The 12,131-nt window shown below is 41.2% G+C and overlaps 1 protein-coding gene across 1 annotated transcript in view; it reads left to right on the top strand.

The window, feature by feature from the left end:
* The window catches only part of CDKAL1 (CDK5 regulatory subunit associated protein 1 like 1), a 679,847-nt gene that overhangs the window by 202,284 nt on the left and 465,432 nt on the right, over positions 1-12,131 (top strand). Inside the window, 1 exon segment of the mRNA XM_069957933.1 lies at positions 5,183-5,303. Coding sequence (XP_069814034.1) covers positions 5,183-5,303 — 121 coding nt within the window.

The following is a 12,131-nucleotide window of genomic DNA, read 5'->3' as shown; positions in this document are numbered from 1 at the left end:
TTGCCGCATTTTTTGTGATTTAACCCCTTCACGTCAGTAACATGTATATATACGTTCCTATTGCACATACCGATACGGCGGTCACAAATGGGCCGGTGCCGCCGCTGTATTTCATCTCCCCCCACCGTGAATCCACGGGGTCACTTATGGGGGTTATACAAACCTCCTAAATCAACTTTAAAAAAGAACTAGCCCCCTAAAAAAAAAAATCAGTTTTGGAAACTTTCAGGAAAATGTGGTAATTTGCTGATAAATTTCTAAGCCCCGTAACACCCTAAAAAAGTAAAATATGTTCATGAAATGAAGCCAGAATAAAGAGGACATATCGGTAATGTGACTTAGTAACTAATTTATGTGATACAACTTTCTTTTTTTAGAAGCAGAGAATTTCAAAGTTCATAAAATGCTAATTTTTAAAATTTTTCATGATATTTTGATGTTTTTCACAAACACACAAAGTAGTGACCAAATTTTGCCACATATATAAAGTGCCATATGTGACGAAAAAACAATCTCTTAATCGCTAGCATACGTTAAAGCATCACTGAGCTATAAGCGCATAAAGTGAGACCGGTCACATTTTGAAAAATGAGCTCGGTCTTTTAGGTGCAAATAGCCTTGGTCTTGAAGGGGTTAAATAGTAACATCTATATAATAAAAATCAAAGTCTGTCTGTCTGTCCCAAATAGACTTCCAAACGCCTGAACCGTTTGACCCTAAATTTGGCACACAGATACATTGGGTGCCCGGGAGGGTTTTAGCGAAGGTCCCGTCCCCGCCAGATGTACAGGTGGGGAGGGGGAGGGGGGAAGAGCGGCGTCCCATAGAGATGAATGGGAAAATCTCCTCACTGCAAACACAGGTGATATAATTAGCTGCAGCAGACACGGCAGTTGGAGCCTTAGCAACCAATAGGATTACTGCTTTCATTTTCACAGGGAGCAATGGTTGCTAGGGAAGCTGCCTCACAACATCCACAGTAATAACTGGTAGACCCCCTACTCCATCTTTACAGTACATGTATACAGGACCCCCTACTCAATCTATACAGTACATGTATACAGGACCCCCTACTCCATCTATACAGTACATGTATATACAGGACCCCCTACTCAATCTATACAGTACATGTATATACAGGACCCCCTACTCAATCTATACAGTACATGTATATACAGGACCCCCTACTCCATCTATACAGTACATGTATGCAGGACCCCCTACTCCATCTATACAGCACATGTATATACAGGGCCCCCTACTCCATCTATACAGTACATGTATATACAGGACCTCCTACTCCATTTATACAGTACATGTATACAGGACCCCCTACTCCATCTATACAGTACATGTATATACAGGACCCCCTACTCCATCTATACAGTACATGTATGTACAGGGCACTACAGGTATACCAAACTGTGACTGGGTAACACTGCCACACCAGACCTGACCAATGCCGCCATACTGTGACTGGATAACACTGCCATACCAGACCTGACCAATACCGCCATACTGTGACTGAATAACACTGCCACACCAGACCTGACCAATACCACCACACTGTGACTGGAGAACACCGCCACACCAGACCTGACCAGTACCGCCATACTATGACTGGATAACACTGCCATACCAGACCTGACCAATACCGCCATTCTGTGACTGGATAACACCGCCATACCAGACATGACCAATACCGACACACTGTGACTGGATAACACCGCTATACAAGACCTGACCAAAGATTTTCTGGCAAGTCTGAACGGGAGGGTACTGCCCCTCTGCAAGGTGCTACCCTACGCACCAGACCATGGGTGCCTAATGGTAAATACAGGACACTAAAGGTATACAGGACCCCAAAACTATACACTACAAGTGCATTGGACCTCCACCAACTATATACTACAGTTATACAGGACCCCAAACTTTACACTACAGGTATACAGGACCCCAAAACTATACACTACAGGTATCCAGGACCTCCACCAACTATATACTTCAGGTATACAGGATCCCAAACTGTACACTACAGGTATACAGGAACTCCACCAACTAAATACTACAGGTATATAGGACCCCAAACTATACACTACAGGTATACAGGACCTCAAAACTATACACTACAGGTATACAGGACCTACACCAACTCTATACTACAGGTATACAGCACCTTCACCAACTCTTTACTACAGGTATACAGGACCCCTGCGCTATATACTACAGGTATACAGGAACTCCACCAACTATATACTACAGGTATACAGGACCCCAAACTATACACTACAGGTATACAGGACCCCTGCGCTATATACTACAGGTATACAGGAACTCCACCAACTATATACTACAGGTATATAGGACCCCAAACTATACACTACAGGTATACAAGACCTTCACCAGCTGTACACTGCAGGTATACAGGACCTCCCTCAACTATACACTACAGGTATACAGCCCCCCCCAACTACACACTACAGGTATACAGGCCTGCCCAAGTATACACTATAGGTATACAGCCCCCCCTAACTATGCACTACAGATATGCGAGACCCCTAAAAACTATACATTGTGGGTATACAGAACCCCTCCAACTATGCACTACAGGTATACACTAATTCCACTGATTAACTTAGATGAAACAATACCTTTAGCTTGGCCTCCTGGGCACCTTAGAACAAATCTAATTAACATACTGACACTTTATACTCGGGCAGCGACGGGTACATTTTCTAGTAGATAATAAGGTTGAAAGAAGAAAAGAGTTCCATCTATAGAAACCCCACAGTGTTGATCCAGGGGGAAGGCAAAAACCCATATGAGGCAGATGACAATTGCCTCATCACAGGGAGAAAACTCTTTCCTGACTCCAATGGCAATCAGAATAATCTCTGGATCAACGTTTTACCAGAAATCTAATGCCCATAACTTGTGATATATTTTTCAAGAAAAGCATCCAGGCCTCCCTTGAACATATTTAATGAATCGACCGTGACAACATCATGTGGCAGAGAGCTCCATAGTCTCAGTGCTCTTACAGTAAAGAATCCCTGTCTGTGCTGATGGGGAAATCTTCTTTCCTCTAGACGGAGAGGATGCCCCCTTTTCATGGTTACAGACCTAGGACAGCAAAAACAAATGAAAGTACAGAGTAGATATAAATCTCCCCCATTTTGTTCTCAGAGTGCCCAGACTTAGGGTCCTATTTCATGGGCCGAGGAGGGCCCGATCAACGATTTAGATCGCTGCTAGATCGGCGCTCATTTACTGGGCCTATTCCACGACTCGATGATCGTTGAGCGAGGGCTGCAGGGACATAGTTACCGATGTCCTTGCAGCAGCATACATTACCTGTCCAGGCGGATATCTTCAGAATGGCCGGTCAGCTGACAGGCCACACTCAGCCAATCACAGGCCGCGGCGGTCCCGGCCTGTGATTAGCTGAGCGCTTCGTCAGCTGACCGGCCATTCTGAAGATAGAGCGCGCGGGACCCGGGGATGAAGACAGCGTGGCGAAGAAGCCTGGACAGGTAATGTATGCTGCTGCTGCTTGTCAAATTGCCGGTCGCCCGCCGCGCACCGCTATTCAGCCGTAGCGATGCGCGATGGGGAAACAATGATTTTAGGTCTGGCCCTAAATGTATGATCAGCCGATGACACGATCATCGGCTGATCGTTCTCTCTATTTCACCAAACAATAATCGTCCGAATCCGGCCGATTATCGTTACTGTGGAATAGGGCCCTTAGTATTGCTAATGAAGTGTACCCTTTATTGCTCACAATGGCACTTTTTTCTACATCACACCACCTATGGGTTTACATTCCCGAGAACCCCAGAACATCCAGACCGGATTATTGCATGCCCAAATTGTGGAGAACTTACCTGCCCTCTGGTCTGAACGTTCTGGGAAGAAGTTGTCTCCTTATTCCAAGACAAATTACGTATAGTTGATTTGTTGCTATGATGTCATGCTATACATGTTGGCAAAGATTGAGACACACTGTTTCTTACTTTTCTTTATTCCATTTCTTTGTTAAATTGAAAATTGAATAAAAATGATGATTGATAAAAAAAAAAAGGAAGAAAAAAAACAGCTGTTTCATGTTTCTGAATCTTTTATTTAAAAAAAAAAAAAGATAGATACTAACCTCTTGTTATTTGTCATGGGTATTACATTAACAGATTCCTCTTGGAACTCTTGTTGGGACACAGTTTTTCTGAAATTATAATCTGAGCTTCCAGAAACAGTGATGCAGTAACCGCTTTCCTCTCCTCCTCTTGAGCTTCCTCAAAAGTGGTGATACTTGTTAGACACCTGATGTATTTTTTACATTGCATGTCTGTTGGGTGACACTCCTGAAGAAGTCTGTCAGTGATAGGACACGTGGGGTTTGGGGACTCCTTCTCCCGCTGGTTTACTCACTTATTTTGGATGATACCTACTTTAATACGGCATACATTGTTTACTTGTATTTATACTTTGTGACCAAATACAAAGTGCAGTCTCCAAAGTGACAATGTAGCTGTTTACATATTTTATACTTTTTTGTTATTTTACGTTCAGATATTGATTTTGTATATAACAACAAACGGTTGTTTGGCATTTGGTATTTTTTTTAATATACTGCTGCTGGCGCATGAAAGAGGCTGCATCTCGGGAGTGACAGCCTGCTCAGCCAATCACTGGGCTGAAGTCTCATCTTAACAAATGTAAAAAGGCTATACTTCTAGTTAATATTGCATCCACAGTTAGGTGTGAATCAGGCAAGTGTAATATGACTACATTAGACTTGTCTGCACCCAAGCTAACTAAAGTTGAATAATTATATGTTTTCGTATGGTTTGTGTGTTCACTACCATATGGCACAGTTTTGTACTTACCTCAGTGTGTGGATACGTTAATCCCTGGTCTGCACTGCAGTTAAGACACCCAAAAGTCTGGGTATCTGCATAAATGTAAATGTAATGTAATATCTTGTCTTTAGCCTCATTACTTGTGTCACAGTTATAAATCCCCCCTGTGGTTTTTAACATTATTGCAGATCTTTTCTATGTATTTTCTCCACTCTTATTTTCTCTTTTAAATATTTAAATGCTGCCATTAATATATGTGGCAGAGATGAATGATACTGAAGTAGCGTGACTTGTGTTTGTGTATTTATGTGATTCATTTGAAGGTCACTCCGTGCGACTGCTGGGTCAGAAAAAGGATAATGGAAAACGGTTGGGGGGAGCTCGATTGGATTTGCCAAAGATTAGGAAGAACCCACTGATAGAAATCATTTCCATCAATACAGGGTAAGTTTCTTTCAAATTTGCTCATAAAATATTCAGTGCTGCCTAAGAATTCAATTTCATTTTTCCCAGGCGTAGACCTCTACTGCAGCTCAACTTATTATAGGGGAGCAAGAAATGTCAGAAACCATGTGGGACTCTAAGTAGTATCTGTATATAAAAGTACTGTATGCATTGCGTGTACAGTATGTCATAGATTTCGAAAAGTATATATTTACCTGAAACTGTATGCATATAGATTTCTTTTAACCCTTTAAGGACATGGCCCATTTTCGTTTTTACGTTTTCGGTTTTTCCTCCTTGTGTTTAAAAGGTCATAGCACTTGCATTTTTCCACCTAGAAACCCACATGACCCCTTATTTTTTGCGTCACTAATTGTACTTTGCAATTACAGGCTGAATTTTTGCATAAAGTACACTGTGAAACCAGAAAAAAATTCAAAAGTGTGGTGAAATTGAAAAAAAAACGCATTTCTTTTATTTGGGGGAAATGTGTTTTTACGCCATTCGCCCTGGGGTAAAACTGACTTGTTATGCATGTTCCTCAGGTCGTTACGATTAAAACGATATATAACATGTATAACTTATATTGTATCTGATGGCCTGTAAAAAATTCAAACCGTTGTTAACCAATATACGTTCCTTAAAATCGCTCCATTCCCAGGCTTATAGCGCTTTTATCCTTTGGTCTATGGGGCTGTGCGAGGTGTCATTTTTTGCGCCAGGATGTGATCTTTCTATCGGTACCTTGATTGCCCATATACTTCTTTTTGATCGCTTTTTATTACATTTTTTCTGGATTTGATGCGACCAAAAATGCGCAATTTTGCACTTTGGGATTTTTTTGCGCTGACGCCGTTTACCGTACGAGATCAGGAATGTGATTAATTAATAGTTCGGGTGATTACGCACGCGGCGATACCAAACATGTTTATTTATTTATTTATTTGTTTACTTTTATTTAAAACCTGGGAAAAGGGGGGTGATTCAGACTTTTATTAGGGGAGGGGGCTTTTTACTATAAACAACACTTTATTTTTTTTTTTACACATATACTAGAAGCCCCCCTGGGGGACTTCTAGTATATACACTTGGATCTCTCATTGAGATCTCTGCAGCATAGATATGCTGCAGAGATCCATGAGATCGGCACGCGTTTGCTTTCGGCTGCTGCAGCCGAATACAAACGAGTGCCGAGCCGGGGACGGCGCCATCTTGGACGCGTCCCCGGCCGGCATCAGTAACGGAGATCGCTCCTCCGGGACAAGGTCCCGGAGGAGCGATCTCCCCCACTAGACACCAGGGAAACGTTGCCTCCGATTAGCTAATTAGCGGGCACGGCGATCAGACCGTGCCCGCTAATAGCAGCGGTCCCGGGCTACTCGCGGCACCCGGGATCGCGGCACTTCAAAGTGCAAGTGCGGACATATGACGTACCGGTACGTCATATGTCCTTAAGAGGTTAAAGTGTCACTGTCGTGAATTTTTTTTTTTGCAGAAATCAATAGTCCAGGCGATTTTAAGAAACTTTGTAATTGGGTTTATTATCCGAAAAATGCATTTTTATCATGAAAAAGCAGTTTGAAGCTCTCCCCCCTGTCTTCATTGTTCTCCTATGGAGAGAGCTAAAGAAAAGACCAAAACAGGACAACAAAGAGTTAATCTACAAATCCCTCCCGGGATATCTCCTGTGACATTCACCAGTGACCTGTCTGAGCTCGGATTACAGCTGTCACTCAGCTCCGTGCCTGTAATCTTCTGTTATCTGCTTTCTGCTGCCGGCTAACTCCCTCCTTCCTCCTCCCCCCTCCCCTCTCCCTAGAACAGACTGGGGACGTCTCCTGCAACAAGTCACAATTTTCAGATTTTTCAGAGTGGATGAAAAAGAGGAAGGAGGGGGGGACCTGGGAAAAGGCTTTTTACATGCAGATAATGGCAGATTTGGCTAATAAACCCAATTACAAAGTTTCTTAAAATCGCCTGGACTATTGATTTCTGCAAAAAAAAAAAAATACGACAGTGACTCTTTAAGGATTAAGTCAATGCAACTGTTATTTTGGAAATCTCTCTCTTTTTTTTCCTCACTCATATATATGCATATACATATCTAATACATATTTATTCAAGGTCGTCAGAAAGGCTGGCAGGGACGAGGCAGATGGGATGCTCCCTAAAAGGGCCCTTGAGAGCAATGCAAATTAAGTATAAGAAATTTTGGAGTTCCACAGTGTTAGAGCTGCCCATAGAAACAATGCAATCTCATAGTAAAGTAAAGGGCAACCCTGGAGATTTTTTTTTTTTTTTTTTTTTTTACCCAAATCAACTACCAGAAAGTTACTTATATTTATTATTGACTTCTATTTAAAAATCTCAAACCTTCCAGCTACTGAATGTGCAACAGGAAGTTGAGTTTTCTTTTCCATCTGAAACGGTGCTCTCTGCTGCCACCTCTGTCCATGACCAGAACTGTCCAATGGACTAGAGTTTTTTTAAATGGGGATTTGCTACTGATCTGGGCAGTTCCTGACATGGACAGATGGGGCAGAAGAGAGCACTCTTTCAGACTGGAATGAGTATTCCAGAGTTAGCTATCTCACGGTACTACTGGTTCCAGGTGTTTGAGCTCAGTCAGGTGTGCAATCACATCTCATCAGAGCTGCAAGTGGGGCTCTGCTTAACACATAGGTCCATACAAGTATATGCTACAAGATTGCATACCGTGGCACTTCACCTTAAAAGCTTCATCTATTTAGTCCTAGCATCCAAAAATTTTGTGAATCTGTACTCCAGGATTAGACATGATTATGTTGTGGTAGCAATCTGGAGAATTCTGGCCCGCACTGATAAAGATACACAATGTATTGATTTCATCTGTCAATCCATTGAATTCATCCTTAGGGTGCGTTCACACCTACAGGATCTGCAGCAGATTTGAAGTTGCAGATTTGCTTTGAATCTAATCTAGGCCATCAAATCTGCTGCAGGTTCAAATGTGCGCCATCAAATCTCTTGCAAATCTTGTACGTGTGAAGGCACCCTTAAGAATAATGCTTTTACACCCCCACTATGTAAAAAAACATGGTCCCATATGGGCAGTTCATACGTTTACAGAGAATCAACAGTGATTATGAGGTATTTTTATCCCAAACACAAGATCTTATTGAAAGACTATGAGAAAGAAAGTACCCAGTAACATGTCATTGCCAATGCTTTTGAAAAAGCACTGAAAATATATAGAAAAGAACTATTTTTTTAGAACAAGGGGGGAAAAGAAACAGGACAATATTTAAAAGAAAAAATAAATCTATCCTATGTTGGACCGTATAAAAATATAATCCATCAAAATTGGTGTGTACTTAAAGGGGTATTCCCCCCCCAAGAGCTAAAAAAAAAAAAAATGCTCCCAAACCTAGCTGGTCTTACTAAGTCCCCCTGAGAATTTTGAGCCGTCTCCCGTCTTTCTAGCTGCTTCCGTTCCATAGTTATGAGTTTTTTAAAAAGCCGAATTATATCCAACATGGCATCGGCCATGAAACTACATCTCCCATCATGCAATGCTTATGCCTGATTGGTCCATGATGTAGTAGAGCTGATATCCACAAGATATAGCAGAGCTGAGGTAGCAACATAGCAGAGTTGAATGTGTTGCACAGCAGCGTTGAACGCGTTGCACAGCAGCGTTGAACGCGTTGCACAGCAGCGTTGAACGCGTTGCACAGCAGCGTTGAACGCGTTGCACAGCAGCGTTGAACGCGTTGCACAGCAGCGTTGAACGCGTTGCACAGCAGCGTTGAACGCGTTGCACAGCAGCGTTGAACGCGTTGCACAGCAGCGTTGAACGCGTTGCACTCTTACAGAGCTTCCCTGTCTGAAGCTCCTGTAATTTACAGGACGTGGGAATAAGCCCTAAGCGATTTTAGTCCCGAAATGCGCAATATGCGTGCTACTATTACTTTACTTTGAGACTGCATAGTCTCCATGGGCTGCTGTGGGACTATAATACTTGTACATTTTTTTTCTTTTCGTTTACAATATTCTAGGAGGGCAAGGCAATGTTTGGGAATGAGTTACTGCTTTGTCCTGAACCAAAATTACTTCATAATGACCAAATATACAGTTTCTACATGGGTTACGCATAAGAACAGCCAAAGTAGGTCCACTTTATTAATATGCACTTACACAGACATGTCAAGAGTTTTCATCAGTCTAGGTTTGGGTGGTTAGACCCACACCTATGATTGAAGCTGGGAAAAGTGTAGGGTTGAGCGCTTCTCTCCTCTGTTCGCTGTTATCTCGTTGCAAGTGTTTTTATCTTTGACAGTGATGCTTTAAACATTGCATTTAATGGCATGATGTTTTACATAATTTCTTGGCAATGCAAGGGTTTAAAGGTTTTTTTTATTTTTACCCCCCTCCCCAGATGTTTTTGTAGGGCAGACCTCTATGTTCCAGTTACATCTCAGTAAATAAGTTCACACTGCTTTTATGCAGTCTATTTAAAATATTCATTTTTAAATGGTTACTTTTAGCGTACAAAAAAGCACGGTCAACCACTGATCAGTTATTTGGAGAAAAAGAACACTGATCAAAACTGAAGTCAATAGAGAAATGGATCCAAACCGATTGCACACAAGTTATTTTAAGCTGTAATTTCTTTTCCAGTTGTCTATTTTCATGAAAGGACTAAAAAAAAGTCTTGTCCTGGTTCAGTTGGGTGTCAATATATTCAGACATTTTTCTTTTATGTATTTTTGTTATTGTGCTGGAGTAAACTAGAACTCTCCATTTCATTATTTGACTATACAGTGCTGCTATTTTAAAGCTTCTATATGAAAGGAGACACATGGGCTGCTACCCTGCCAGGGAGTGATGAAATTAAAGTGCAAGGCTACCACATCACTTTCAATCAAGTTCTAACATTCTTCTGTTCCCATGTGTCAAAGCGTGGAAGTCAAAATGTGCCATGTGTAATGTTTTATCCATTAGGCTGAAACCAGAGATTCCCTTGCTGCTTATGCAGTCCAGTGAATACGTAGATTTGGTCCACTTTATATTTGCTGTTTTTTTTCATTAACTGCTGCATTGTGATGACTGAAGTACCTTATTTGACCCTTTTCCTTCACAGACAGATTACACCATGTGATACGTTTTACTTTGTGATAAGAGTGTTCTTTGGTTCATATTTCAAACCACAATAAATAAAATATTTCAAATTAAGTGACTGATCATCAGACATGTATGATTATATTCCCATATATATATTCCTTAAGGGTGCGTTCACACCTACAGGATCTGCAGCAGATCTGCAGCAGATTTGATGCTGTGTTCAGCTATTTAAATGAAATCTGCTGCAGAAAATCAGCTGCAGATCCTGTAGGTGTGAACACACCATAAAGGCGTTTTGTAAATGGTACACTTACATCGAAAAAAAAAAAAGTTGCCATCCCTGTTATACAATAAAAAAAAATCTACCTATTCACACATGACATGGGGGGAAAAGAAGTAATTTGTTTAGGGTGTGTGTCAATATATGGTTGCTACATGTGGATGAGGCTGTGTCCTCCAGCTTTGGCACATGATTTGGTTAGTAATGCAGATCTCAAAGAAAATCGGGATATATAACAACCCCATTTAATATATGCTACTAATCAAGGAATCAAAGAAATCACAGAAAAAAAGAGATCATGGTGTAGAAAACAGTTAATAAAACAATATCGTACTGGTAGGTCTTAAAAAAATTAGACTACCCCTTTTAAAACCCTAAAAAGCAAGGTACCTTAGGGCCCTATTCCACCGGACGATTATCGTTTGCATAATCGTTAACGATTAACGATCTCAAACGACCGCTATTGCGAAAGACCTGAAAACGTTCGGTCATTTCCATGGAACGATAATCGTTACTTATGATCGTAATTGCGATCGTTTCTCTTCGCTATTTATTCGCTATTGCATTCGTATCTATTGCGAACGACCGAACGATGTCTTATTCAATGCGAACGATTTGCGAACGAGCAACGATAAAAATAGGTCCAGGTCTTATAAAGCGATCAACGATTTCTCGTTCGGTCGTTAATCGTTAACTGCATTTCAACCAAACGATTATCGTTCAGATTTGAACGATTTAACGATAATCTGAACGATAATCGTCCGGTGGAATAGGGCCCTTACTCTGCCTAATCAGCAACCACCCCTAAATAGGTGTCCCCATCTTCAACTTTATCCTAGAAACTCTTCTATTGTCACCCTATCAAACAATTGGCCAGGAATATGGGTACTAGTACAGGGTTCATCAGGGAGGTCAATACACAAAATAAACTAGAGAGAAAGTGCCAGATATCTTAAACCCAATATCAGAGAACACACCAAATATACAATAAATGCCCTGTGTGGCGGTAATAACAATGGGGTTACAACAATAAACCAGAAAAGAGTAAGCTGACTAGTTATAGCTCATGTCGGACTCATAGTGCCAGGGATTACCATTATCCCTTAAGGCAGTGATTTTCAACCTTTTTTGAGCCGCGGCACACTTTTTATACTTAAAAAATCCCGGGGCACACCACCAACCAAAATGGCACAAAATGACACTAAAACAGTACATATTATACATATAGTTCACGGAGTTCACTCTTGGGGGTTTTAAATCAGCTTCTTATCACCACAAGAGCTGCTTTTTAAGCCCTCAAGAGTGACATATGCCGGGCAGAGATCCTTTCAATAAATTATTCATTTTAAAAAAAGTGAAATAAAAAAGGATAACCCCCTCATATATACAATCCCATGTAACCTCATACATACAGTGCCATGTATTCCCATATATATATATATATA

The sequence above is a fragment of the Dendropsophus ebraccatus genome, chromosome 2 (assembly GCF_027789765.1).
Source record: "Dendropsophus ebraccatus isolate aDenEbr1 chromosome 2, aDenEbr1.pat, whole genome shotgun sequence".
Lineage (NCBI taxonomy): Eukaryota > Metazoa > Chordata > Amphibia > Anura > Hylidae > Dendropsophus > Dendropsophus ebraccatus.
This window is presented reverse-complemented; position numbering and strand designations above follow the sequence as displayed.